This window comes from Rhinolophus hipposideros, assembly GCF_964194185.1.
Source record: "Rhinolophus hipposideros genome assembly, chromosome: 2".
Classification (NCBI taxonomy): Eukaryota; Metazoa; Chordata; class Mammalia; order Chiroptera; family Rhinolophidae; genus Rhinolophus; species Rhinolophus hipposideros.
In genome coordinates, this window is record NC_138048.1 from 104894912 (window position 1) to 104908789 (window position 13878).

The following is a 13878-nucleotide window of genomic DNA, read 5'->3' on the forward strand; positions in this document are numbered from 1 at the left end:
ATTTTCTGTTCCTTCTCACACCGAAGGGCTCATTCCTGTGTTTGAACATAATGAGCATGAACTGTTAGACAACCCAATTTATGTGCCTGTGAATTTCCTACATATTCTATAGAATTCATTAGAGTATAGATCATACACTTAAAATGTAGTGTCCAGACTAGCAGTGTCAGCATCCCCGGGGAGCTTAGTAGAAATGCAGATTCTCAGGCTCCCCTGTAGACTTACAGAATCAGAGACTCTGGAGTGGGGCCCAGCCCTGTGCCTTTTGAGACCCCCAGGTAATTTGAATGCTTCCTGAATGTAGAGAACTAGTGACAGAGGTAAGAAGCATGGACTCCGGACTCAAAAAGATGGTTTATCAACATGCCCCTCCATGTATTAACTTTATAAACCGGTGTGAATTATCTAGTCTCACTAAGCTTAGTTTCCTCATTCAGAAAATGAGGAGGGGAAAGGGAAAGGTTAAATAGAATAATGTCTGTAATTGCTTTGATAAGTGTCCGGTTCCTTTTAAATACCCCCTTCTCAAATAAAAACTATCAACGATATAATGATAATGGCCGCCAGCACCGTCCAGTGTGTCTGTCATCACAAATCCTGAGGCCACCACATTGTTAACCAAGGGTTTCTTGTTCCACATAATATTATGCTGAGAGTATCTAAGGCCCTTATACCGCATCCTGAAAAGCTGTCAAGACAAATTTAAATATTGATTTAAAAGTATTTTAATGAGAAGAATTATTCAGCTTTTCTATTTCTTTTCTATGTTGCCTTTTGGAATCTTGCTAATTTGGATTTTATTTATTATTTATTTATGTATTTATTCATTGATTTCAGTTAGAGTTGACGTTTTTAATGTAAAAATGTAGTTTTTAATGTAGTTTTTAATGTAAAAAAACTAATTATTTTACATTAGTTTCAGGTGTACAGCATGGTGGTTAGACATTTATATAGTCTATGCACTGATCCCCCCCAATTAGTCTAGTACCAACCTGGCACTATACATACCGTATTTCCCCGAAAATAAGACCTAACTGGAAAATAAGCTCTAGCACGATTTTTCAGGATGACATCCCATGAACATAAGCCCTAATGCATCTTTTGGAGTAAAAATTAATATGAGACCTGGTCTTATTTTGGGGAAACACTGTAGTTGTTGCAACATTATTGACTATATTCCCTATGCTGTGCTTTATATTCCAGTGACTTGTAGCTACCAATTTGTATTTATTAACTCCTTCATCTTTTTCACCCAGCTCACCAACCCCTCTCTCCTCTGGCAACCATCAGTTTGTTCTCTGTATCTATAAGTCTGTTTCTGTTTTGTTTGTTGATTTTGTTCTTTAGATTCCACATATCAGTGAGCTCATATGGTATTTGTCTTTTTCAGTTTGACTTATTTCACTTAGCAAAATACCCTCTAGGTCCATCTATGTTATCACAAATTGTTAAGATATCATTGTTTTTTATGGCTGAGTAATATTCCATTGCATATATATACCACATCTCCTTTATTTAATTGTCTATTGATGGATTTCTTTTTCTAGTCTGAGTGTACATTCTGAGTTTACATTAGGGATATTTGAAAACTTTACATGTTTCCTTTAAATACAGTAACTTTGCGGTGAGGCATCTAATCCTAAGATACAAAAACATGTAGAAGATGTGTGTCTGTGGTCAGGCTTTTACATGGGTTCGCCTCACTAACAAACAATTCCAAAAATTCAATAGCTTACAGCAAAAAGAGTTTTCTCTGACCTGTGTTACATGTCACAAGTCAGCTTTGGTTACACTGGAGCTTGGCTCCAAGTCTCTCCCTCTTCCCACTCCCCAGAAGAAGGAACACTCCAATGGGAGCCTCACCCAAGACCAAGCCCCAGGTCTACGCCTCTGTTCAGGTGTGGAATGAGTCAGTGAGGCTCACCTTCCATTGGCCAAAACAGTCACATGACCACATCTTACACAAAAGGGTGAAAACAATCCCTTCCACCACCACACACACACACACACACGGACAACCCCAGGGAGGGACTTTTTATGGACGGACCCATCCGGGAGTGGCAGCCAATAACTGGAAGCAACAATCAGCCACAACAACAAAAATTACCACAGCTCTACCAATTAGGTCCCCAGTTCATATCTTCAAAACACTGCTCTTTAAGACAGAGGAACCTAGATGGCGAATTTCCCCTAATCTCAGCTGGTGCTTCTCCTCAGATCCTTACGATTCTTCTGGAGAAGAAGGACCAGTTCCACAGGCTCCCAGGAGCTGCCATTCCTTCCAGCCAGCCTTAGTTGTCGATGACCTGAGGGAAAACGTGGGTGTGCAGTAATTTTCCCAGAAGATAAGAACCAAAGGGCCATGCTTTGAAATCTGCTGAGACTCAACAGTGGCCACCTCATTCTTTTTCAATGAATATGCTCATTTCTGAGGCCACCTGGGCCAAGCCATCCGTGTCCTCAGTTGACATGGATGAAGTCAAGAAGTGGCTTAAGGACAGCCAGACCAGCCACTGAAGCAAGTCCTAGACTGCTTTGAAGAGCAGGGAGGAACATGGCATGAGGCCAAAACCAAAGGTCTCAGTGCATGAGCTTGTGTGACCACAGTCACAGGATCCAAAGAAAGGATAGCTAAGCCTCACTGATTTTATTTTCAATGATTTTTTAAACCTTTTGAGTTCAGTGAACCCCAAGTACATTCTCGTCAAGCATTTCTTTCTCTACTTAATATTTAAACCTGTATATCCTTAAAGTGAAATTTAATCCAGGTATTTTGGATTTACAGCAAAGAAAAAGATCATCCAAAAAGTGTTTTGTCAGAAACATTTGACGTCCAGGAAAGATTTCTAAGCAACATTTTTTTTTTTTTTTTTTTTTAACAAACAGGAAGCTGTTTCGCTAGAGCTTTAAATTCAGATCCCCTCAAATTTGAATTTTAGTCTGGAAACCCAAAATTATGGTTTGATGTGGATTTCATTCCTCCATACTTTACCACCTCCTTTGTAGGTGCACGGAAGGAGGCCTGATTGAGAAACTCCAAGTTTGGGGAATCGCTGTCTCCCTCACTTTTTTATTAGTTATTTTCCTGCAGGTACAAAGACTTTGTTAGCCCACCATGAAACTCAGAATGAAGTTTTTCTCAGAATAGGCAAATTGAAAACTTCCAAAATTTGACTCAACAGAGAAAAAATGAATTCTTTAGTGCTTTAAAAAATGAACACATTGTCCCATTGAGTAGGTGGCAGTCATCTGTAAGGATGGTGTTGATTGGACATTCTGAAAACTAATAAACAGAAGTTTTCAATGTTTGTGTGCAATTTTAGAATGCTAAGAAAAAATGAGGGGATAAGAGTCTTCATCAAGGGGGGAAAAGCTGCTGATACCACTCAACCTGTATGTCATAGCATGGTGGTTCTCAATGTGTGTTCCTGGAGCAGCAGCAGCACCTGGGAATTTGCCAGACATGCAAATTCTTGGGCTCCAGCCCAAACCTACTGAATTAGAAACTCTCTGAGCCTTCGAGCCTTCGGGTGGTTCCGATGCAGCTAAAGCCTGAGTACCTTTGTCAGGGTGGTGGAGAGCGTGGACATTGGAGCTTCACAGGGGCACTGCTGTCACATGTTAGCTGTTGGGAGTTTGGGTGAGTGATGCTCTCGGTGCCTCAGTTCCCTCCTCCTGGGGCTTACCTCACAGGATTGGTGTGAGGGCTAATTAATTTGACACATGGAAAGCACTTAGAACAGTTGCTGGCACATAATCATACTGCACATGCCAGTAATCATAATAAAGTTTCAGATCAATAATAACAATCGATCAGTTATTGATCTGGAACTTTATTATGATTACGTATGTGAATCTTTATTTTATTATTTTGTTATTGCTATTGTTATTATCTATCTGCATCTTTCCCACTTTGAACCACTTCTGGCTCTATTCTGACTTTATTTATGCTTGTTATTTGCATATATATATTTCTTCTAATTGGTCAGTGGCTTTCCTGACCATTTACAGGTGATTTTCCCCTGGCAAGACAGTGTGTTCCGGCTCACTGTGCTTGATTTCTATGATCATCCATTCTTTGAAAAGAGCCCTTTTCTTTGATAGAATTTGTTTCCTCCCTGAGGATGGTGATGGGAACTCGCTTTCCATTTTTTCCATTCCTATTGTTTTATCCTGAACGTTGGCTAGGTAGTTCTTCATATAGCTAAATACGTTGTCCAATGTGCCTGCTGTTTATTTCTGTTTCAGAAATGTGTTTTTCTTTTCTTTCTGTTCAGAAAACGAATGCTACACCTCATAATTACTAAATGTCTTCATGCCATGTATATTTTGTTAGCTTGAGGTAAGAGAGAGTAATATTGACCTCTCCACTCAATAATTTCAAGGACTTCACTTCAATAAAGATATCACAATTCCAAATATTACAATCCCAACCCACATGTTGGAACAATATAATGAAAACTGGAGAAATAAATAGAATTTCCCAGAGACATGTCCCAACCCACATGTTGGAACAATATAATGAAAACTGGAGAAATAAATAGAATTTCCCAGAGACAAAGGAAACTTACTAATGGTTTATATGGAATATTGCTTATTTGTGGGGTCAGGAGAGGGGAAATTAGAAGGGAATATCTTTTCTCCTTCTTCTATCCTTAGCTTTTGGGAGACTGTTATTGTTCCTTAACAATTTAGAAGTGAAGCCAGGTAGATTGCAGAATCACTAAGGAAAAAAAAAATCTAAGGCAGTAACATAAAATTATGTGAAATAAGAGTGTGTATTAACAATGAAATAAATACCATCAAAGAGGTCTCCTGAGGAATAAAATACTATAAATTAAGAGCACATAATAAAGGGAAAATGATAAAGGAAGTATACAACTGAGATTGATGCTGGATCCTAACAGAATGATGATAAAGAGATTGTTTGCCAAACATACTAACACAGTGGGAGAATTGAGTGTGTAAAAGGCTTTACAGGTTGACAAGTGGGACTACTTCAATGATAAAAGAGTAATTGTTGTAATTATTTACAATAATTGGTGGATCAGAAAAGAACTATGAAGTGTACGTATGCTTCTTTGTGTAAGACAGATAAAAAAGAGTGTGTGTGTGTGTGTGTGTGTGTGTGTAGCTTACAAAGTATTTCAGAAAAGTAGGATGCCAAAGAACCTCTTGCATTTAGAGCAGATTACATTAAACTTTGGAGGTTTAGGTTTTAAGAACTCTGGGCTAGCTTCTAAAGACTTTTGTCCTTAGACAAATGTTTCTGGGTTTTTTTTTTTGTTTGTTATTTTTGTGCCATGAACAATCTGTTTGATGAAGGCAAGTCACTCCAACCTCTCAGGTCTCAGTCTCCTCGTTTGAAAAATGTGTCAAATGCGCTGGTTTTGACAATCTTTTCAACTCTAATGTTCTATGACTCAACAATAATAATGCATTTCCACAGGCGGTAAAAATATTCTCGACTCTTCCCTTCCAACTCTCACTGTTTACTTCCTCTGTACTTCCCCTTCCTGCCTCCCTGTTTGCCGCTCAGTTGATAGTGAGCCTCAATGGGGGTGAGTTAACCCTCTTTCCAGGGTGTTTTACTATGGAGCTTCCTCCAGAGGGTGGGAATTCTATAGTGAGGGCTGTGATTGGGGCTGCAGTTTAATTCTTAAAACACTCCTTGAGACTTTATTCTGGCATCATGCCAGATTACCAGGGATTCGAAGGTGAATGCTAGCGCCCCAGCCCTTGGGGAATTGTTAAAAGTCAGTTTCACTGGGTCAGTTTCTTTGTAAACACCTGTGGACAACATATGTTCCTTTTTCTTTCAGGCGGGAGCAGAATCCCATGGTAGCCAGGTGGGTGACGGGTAACGACGACTTTGCACCTGCCTTGAAGAAGACGGTTTCTGACCAGCTGCATAAGTGACCAGGTAGTAAACGGAGCTAAGGTCATAGGGTGTTGAGAGGGAGGGAGAAGGTTTTTACCCTTGGACTGCTATCCCTCAGCTGCTTGTGTCCACGGGGAGATGCTAAACCTAAGACCTGTCTAGAGGCTCTATGTCTTATTTCTCCATTTATGACCACTACCCTCTGAAAGGAGGTGTTACTGGTGGCATTAATTAGATGTGCAGAAATACAGTAAAGGAGCTTTCAGCAGAACGAGGAGAAAGATCCAGCTCATCCCAGCTTGGCCCGTTGCCCCCTTGAGAGAGGTTAAAACAGAAGCTTCACAGCACTGCCTTCCCATAAATAGGGCCAAGTTTTCCAGAACCTGGCAGATGGCTGAGCTTGCAGCTTTGGTCATGCCCACAGGACATTCGTGTATCACTCACGCTCAAAAACCTAAGCCTCTGTATTTATTGCATTGGATTGAATGGCATGCACTTTCCTTTAACAGTTTCTTAAAAAAACAAAAACAAAACAAAACAAAACAAAAAAACGTGCATGCAGTTACTTGTCTTTTGTCCTTAGCAGTGCGCGTGTTCTGAGCTTGACTATGCATTGGGGCATGCCAGCGTGGCATTTTGTTTCCAAACTTTCCTTGTGCTCACTTTCCTCTTGGTCCCAGAGAAGTGCTGCTGAGGGTCTGATGAAACCATGCTCACCAGTTTATACCCTGTACTTTTCTTTCAAATTGATTCCAGTATAAGGGGAACAGGCTTCAATGAGTAAAATAAATTCTGAATAACTTATGTCCCTTCTTTGGGATAAAAAAGTGACTTCCTGAGGGAAAAAAACAAATCATTTCAAGGGACATTCAGTAAATGACACACTTCTGATAATGTAACAGGAAAATTAAAGAACCCAACAAATCCACTGCACCTTCAAGTATTAGCCCATGATGGCTACAGCTTTGCTTTCCTTCAAGCGATTAGCCCAGAGGATTCTTTCCTCTCCTCTCCTCTCCTCTCCTCTCCTCTCCTCTCCTCTCCTCTCCTCTCCTCTCCTCTCCTCTCCTCTCCTCTCCTCTCCTCTCCTTTTTTTTAATGAGGGCACAGCTCACAGTGGCTCATGCTAGGATCGAACCAGCAACCTTGGTGCTACCAGCATCATGCTTTAACCAACTGAGCTAACAGGCCAGACCAGAGGATTATTTTCAAAACTTCTATGACATAATGCTGTGCTAATGGCAAAGATTATTTATTGCATGAATCACAGGCCACTGCATACCAGTTCCTTATTAATGGGGGGAATTTTGTAATTCTTAAAATACCAGTGAAATGGGAAAACATATGTGAACCAGGTAAGTTCCCTGTAATCACTCATATTATCTTTTTCAAGGAATGTAGGATAAATTATCTCAGTCACTGGGCAAGTACTATAAGATGCTGTGTGGCCTCACCCAGCTTGTTTCTGTCTGTCATGGCACGGCTCAGTGTGGGGTGGGAGCCTGATACTTCTTCTAGGTAGGTCTGTTCTGCTACACTGTTGTGTGCTTGTACTTATTTACTTGTTCATTGACTCTTTAAAATAGATTCCTATGCTGGTTCTACTTAGTTCTAAAGAAGTAAGGCAGAATTTTTGTGCCATACCTAAATGTCACACCCAAAATGGTGTATTCATAGCACTTCTCAGGTAACCAGCATATCGATTCAGTCATTAATCAAGCATAATTATTCACTATGTGTTTGCTTTGGGTTTTTAATAACTTACTCTTTTCCAATATAATGGAAATCTGAGAGAGGTCATGAATTCTAAATTATAAGGACTGTCATGCAAAAGTGTAAGTTTTTAAAAATTTTATTAAAACTACCCAAATTTTAAAAATTTGTATTAGTGTTTTCCATTGCTATATCAAGAACTATCTTATAGATGGTAAATTTTAGGTATATCAATATTAACCCTAGGCTCAGTCAACTTATTTTTAAATATTGGAAATCCATGGTAGCTGAATATACACAAATATTCATTATACTCTGAAAATGTGATCAAAAGAGAAGATTGGCATCGTTTTTGACTGAGAGGCTCTGTTGGCACTTTGGAGCCATTATCTCATTTAACCATCACAAAAATCCTGAGGTGCAGACTTTATTCCTATTTTACAGATTGGGCAGCGAAGGTCCAGAGAGGTTAAAAAGCTTACTCTAGGTCACACAGCAAAGAAATTGGAGAGTCAGCATTTAACCAAGCTTTGCTTGTCTCCAGGCTCTATGTTCCTCCCATCACCCTACTTCTGTCCTCAAGTTCAAGTCGATTAGTCTGGCCTGCAGAAGTCTCTTGTATACGTCCGAAGACATTCACACTTGTTTCACATGATTATCCTATTTCTATTTTCTGGATGTTCTATCACCTATGACAGCAGAAGATGTCTCTCTTTGTCCTTTCCTTAGGCGGTCCCAAAAGGCTGACAATGGACCCCCTTCACATTGGCATGGCCAGCACTCCGTTGGTGAAGCATACTGCTGGAGCTGGACTCAAGACCAACAGACCCCGGGTCATGTCCAAAAGTGGACACAGCAATGTGAGGATTGACAAAGTGGATGGCATCTACTTACTCTACCTTCAAGACTTGTGGACGACCGTTATCGACATGAAGTGGCGCTATAAGCTCACCCTGTTTGCGGCTACGTTTGTGATGACCTGGTTTCTCTTTGGAGTGATTTACTACGCCATCGCGTTCATCCACGGGGACTTAGAACTGAGTGAGCCTATTTCAAATCACACCCCCTGCATCATGAAAGTGGACTCTCTCACCGGAGCGTTTCTCTTCTCCCTGGAATCCCAGACCACTATTGGCTATGGCGTCAGGTCCATCACGGAGGAATGCCCTCATGCCATTTTCCTGTTGGTTGCCCAGCTGGTCATCACGACCTTGATTGAGATCTTCATCACGGGCACCTTCCTGGCCAAAATTGCCAGACCCAAAAAGCGGGCAGAGACCATCAAGTTCAGCCACTGTGCTGTCATCACCAAGCAGAATGGAAAGCTGTGCTTGGTGATCCAGGTGGCCAATATGAGGAAGAGTCTCCTGATTCAGTGCCAGCTTTCTGGAAAGCTCCTCCAGACCCACGTCACCAAGGAGGGGGAGCGGATCCTCCTCAACCAAGCCACCGTCAAATTCCACGTGGACTCCTCTTCGGAGAGCCCCTTCCTCATTTTGCCCATGACATTCTACCACGTGCTGGATGAGACGAGCCCCCTGAGAGATCTCACTCCCCAAAATCTGAAGGAGAAAGACTTTGAACTTGTGGTCCTCCTTAATGCCACTGTGGAATCCACCAGCGCTGTCTGCCAGAGCCGTACGTCTTACATCCCCGAGGAGATCTACTGGGGTTTTGAGTTTGTGCCTGTAGTTTCTCTCTCAAAAAATGGAAAGTACGTGGCTGATTTCAGTCAGTTCGAACAGATCCGGAAGAGCCCGGATAACACGTTTTACTGCTCCGATTCTGAGAAGCAGAAACTTGAGGAGAAGTACAGGCAGGAGGATCAGAGGGAAAGAGAGCTAAGAACTCTTCTGTTACAACAGAGTAACGTCTGATGGCAGTGGTGTCGCCTTGATTTAACTAACTCTATGTGCTGTTTCCACATCTGCACTCCCTTCAAACACGAAGGTCGCTGCGAAAACAAAAATGTGTGGAATCACTGTGAAAAACACCATAGGCGTGCAAAACCCATCTTTTCTTTTGATGATCTGGTGGCTAGACAAGAATCTCCACGTTTGAGAGGGTTCCTTTGGTGAATGCTTTGTCTGAAGTGAACTCTCAAAATTCAAATTTTCTACAATGGGGCTACATTTCAAAGAACTTGGTGTAGAGCGATTGCAAAAACATCCTGCTGAATGGACAAATACTTAGCAATTCTGATATTGAAAGGCAGGGTATTTCTATATAAGGATGTCAGCTATATTATAAGGTATTTATTCAGTTCAAGTATCAAAGACATAATGGCCATAACGCCCGAAACTTGAAATGTGGTTCAGTATTCACTTATACCATTGCTTTAAAACAATTTTTTTTCAAATAGAGAACATGTTATATATAATGAGGTTATCTGGTGATACTGAAAAAAAAGGGGGACTCTGTGCTCACAAAATATAATAATTCCATTTTTACCTCTTTTCAGTGGATTTAATTATGTAGCATGAAATCGATCACATAAGGATTTAACAGTTGTGAAAATATATACAAATGGAGGTGATGCTATTACATTTTGTTGGACTGTACGAGCCCCTTTTAATTCAAAATGTGGCTCACAGAACAGTCGCCCCATGTAGGAGCTTATTAGCAATGTAAACTCTTAGGCCCCACCCAGACTTAGAGAATCGGAGTCTATATCTTAACAAGAATCCCAAGTGTTTCATGTATAAATGAGAGCCTGAAAATCTCCTCTCCGGGCAGTGTTTTCCAAGTAACTTTCTGAATCCATGGGACTCTGTGGGGTCCATGTCCACGTGACCTCTAGATCTGTCCTTTCTTCGGTTCGTTATTATGGGCCAATATTCCTTTCAGCCATTTCATTCCTTATTAAAATACCTTAGCCACAAAGGAACTGCCACTGACATTCCAAAGGCAAATAAAGCTTTGGAGAGTAATTGTTGTCTCATCCATGCTAAGTACATCCTTGTTGATTATGGTTAGCACAGAAGAAAATTTAAGCTGTGTAATAATCAGAAATATGCTCAGATGTTGCAATCTAGATGGTTGATGCGAACACGAGGAACAACAGTTGCTGAGGATAAGTAATTCATACACAGATGACTCCTTGAAGCGTGAACAAAATTTGATAATCTGATAACGTGTAAAGAATGCACTCAGTATGTAAATAAATCTTGTGCAACTCTGTGTTACAGAGGTAACATTTTGCCTTTGGCAGAATTTAGGCACTCTGCATTTCTTTACAACAGAGAGTTAATGGGCTAGGATTGGCTAAATACGCAAACGGTGAATTCTCATTTCATTCCAGCCAGGATGGACTTGCGTATTGACTTGAAGAATGTGACTATAATTGTGTAGTCGCTGCATGGATGTACGTGAGCCCACATATGTGTACACAGAGGCACACATGCCCTGGTTATCCAAGCATAACTGTGGAAATTATCGATGAAACACATTTGCAATTAAGAGAGCAAATCCTCCACAAAAGAACACTCACTTCTATTTTGTTCTATATGATTGGGAATATTGGGACTCAGAGAAAATAGTGCAAGTAATTTGGAATCAAATGATTGGTGAAATGAGGATATGGATGACAGAAAATCTGGTCATCTCTTGATGGTCCCACATTTTCAAGTGTCATTCCATTAAATAGAAAATGTGACTAAAACCTCTGATCTGGAACTAAACATCTAATGCATGGGTGAGAATAATGGGGGTAAAATCATAACGATTTAAAGAGAAGCCTCAATGCACAAGAGGATTTTGTCCTTAATTATTCAGGAAGTGTTTTCTTTTTTTCCTCTCTCTTGATAATTTCATGGCAGGTTGTTTTCGAGCTTCATATTTTTAAAAATTACATTAGTATAGTTAGATATTAGCCCTTTTAGTTATCATATGTGTTTTTCATTGTATATTGTGTTATAATCGACAGGAAAATAATGCCACAGGCATGTTTACAGTTTTTCTGTTGCACTATTAAATTCTTTTCACAGTATTTCCATCAATGTTAATATGAGTGTGATCAAGATTAGGAATCTTGGATATTTACATTGCATATGGTACAATGATGTAGCATGAGATTGAAACATCTTTTTTTTTTTTTATGTTCACTTCGCATATCTACTTCAGCCAAATTTGGAAGACTTGACCATCTGAACTTTTGCACTACGTCCAAAATCAATAGGCAGTGTCTTAAAAGCCAATATTTGTATAAATCAATAAATCATATTGTAACATGATATTCAATAAATAGCTTTAAAGTTGTAGCTGGTTTGAAACTTATCAATTTCCAGGCACACTTACTTATGATTTACACAAAATACTCTTGTATTAATATACTAATTGAGAATTCAGGTGGCAAACTGACTCCATCTGGACAGCCTTCTGACTGAAACAGATTCATGTGTGACAGCCAACTAAGAAGTCAAGCTAATGGAGTATTTTTGACCGAAACAGGCTTTTGCATTTTGAAACGTTTGCTATGCACCAGGCCTTCTCAGTGAGACCTCTCAGCCATGCTGGATTCCATGTGATAAACCACAAAGTAAATTGCAGCAAATCAGTGTGATCTACAAACCATGTCTTATTTCATTAACAAAATATATTGTACTTAGATGGCATCTAGTAGCCAATGGCCCCGGAAGCATTGCAAGGGTTGACTCATTGGTTTTCACAGTGAGCCACGTCTGGGGTGGGAGTGGAGTCATACATTGGTTCCCTTCCCCAATCATGGGGACATTACAGCACAGAGAGGAGACTCCGGAAATCGAAAATAACTGGTTAAAAGTGAAAAATGTTATGAATGAGTAGAGCAGATAGTTAGATGAATTCACACAGTGATTTTATTTGATTTTTCTCTGAATTCAATTTTCAGTTTTAAAATTGACTATGATTTTGATAACATCAAAATGCACATTAAGGTATATAAAAATGTGACACTTGTATTCCAGTATGACTCTTTCTCCCTTGAATCCTCGTATATCATCTGGAAAAAAAGAAAATAGAAAAAAAAAGCAAAGAAGAAACAAAACACTTGCATTGAGAGCTGAGTAAAGGATCACCCTCCCCCTCAGGCTTGGTCCTGTACTTTGTACTATGGTCAAAGAGTCAGACATTTGACCATGTGGTGTAAGGAAGACTTCCAGTCTCTCAAGCTTGGCTTTCATTCTTGCTAGACTTTCCCTCACCTGTTAAGCCTTTGAAATAACTAGTTTTGAATGCAAGTTATTTTATCATAGCTTTCTGGGATGGGATTTTTTTTTAACGAAAGGTATTAGCATTTCAAGCCTTGATTTCCAAATTCTGTAGTGTGCACTCGAATTCCAGCATTTGACTTTGGATAGGTCCAAGAGCACTTAATTTTCTTCCCCTGGGAAGTCTTGCACTCTAAGGTCCAGAGCTTAACATTTCATTTCTAATGAATTAACTATGTACACTGTACCCTTTGTGAATTTCAGTTTATCTTTAATCATAATGACTCGCCAACCAATCCTTGGGCCTGTGAACAGTAATGAGTGGTTTCTGCTCTCAGAGTAAAGTGCCTTCAGAGTAAAGAGCAGAGTCAAGAGCCTACAGAGTTAGAATTTGCAATGAAATGGTAGGATTAGAACTTAATTGGGATTTTAAAGAATAAAGGAGTTATTTCACTTCTTGAGGCATTAGTATTTGTTAGTAAACTTCATTTTGATGGTTGCACTTTTTTTATTTTTTTGGAAGAGAATCTAAAACAAAATCTTTGTCTTCAGAGTAAGGAAGGCAGCGAGAAAAGTGTAAAACACAAAAGCTAATAATTAATCAACTAGACTTTCACATAAAGAGACTCCTCCCAGTGGAAAATAACTTCTTTGTGGGGGAAAAATTGGCCACTTAGTCTTACATTACAACAGATTGTGTCATTATAGTCTTCTGGATTCCCAGGAGAACCAATTTTCCTAGCCTTTAAGAAACACTGATGGATTAAGTCCAACTTTTTCCAAAGTTTTTCCACTAAAGGCTTAATGAAAAGGAAACATGAGGCAGAAATAGAGCTTCAGCCATTTCATTTCATCCTCATCCTCTGTCAGTTCTCCTGTGCACTCAGTTTCCTTTGAACTTGATATGGGCTTGGTTGACTGTTCTTCATCTTTGCAATCTATACCGTCAAGTTAGATAATCCTGTGGGTGCAAAATAATCCAAATCAGTAACTCATGGACATTCAGATACCCAAAACCTAGAGACGGGAGTTTTTAATTCTTCAATTGATCTGTTGCTGGTATACAAAAATAGAAGATGAAGAAAAAGCTATTGATTA

General features: G+C 39.7%; 1 protein-coding gene across 2 annotated transcripts; it reads left to right on the plus strand.

The window, feature by feature from the left end:
* Positions 1 to 5822: 5822 nt before the first annotated feature.
* On the plus strand, positions 5823 to 12570 carry KCNJ15 (potassium inwardly rectifying channel subfamily J member 15). 2 transcript variants are annotated; one of them, XM_081029976.1, is made up of 2 exons: positions 5823 to 5923; positions 8324 to 12570. In XM_081029976.1, exon 2 carries the CDS (start codon positions 8344 to 8346, stop codon positions 9469 to 9471), a length of 1128 nt encoding a protein of 375 aa, XP_080886102.1. In that variant the 5' UTR covers positions 5823 to 5923; positions 8324 to 8343; the 3' UTR covers positions 9472 to 12570. The 2 variants fall into 2 exon arrangements, with proteins under 2 accessions (XP_080886102.1, XP_080886103.1); XM_081029977.1 differs by having other exon boundaries at positions 5886 to 5923; positions 8139 to 12570.
* Positions 12571 to 13878: the final 1308 nt, after the last annotated feature.

What these genes read in the sequence shown, in the direction of transcription:
- KCNJ15 (XM_081029977.1), top strand. Translation starts at nt 8,299, where the DNA reads ATGTCTCTCTTTGTCCTTTCCTTAGGCGGTCCCAAAAGGCTGACAATG.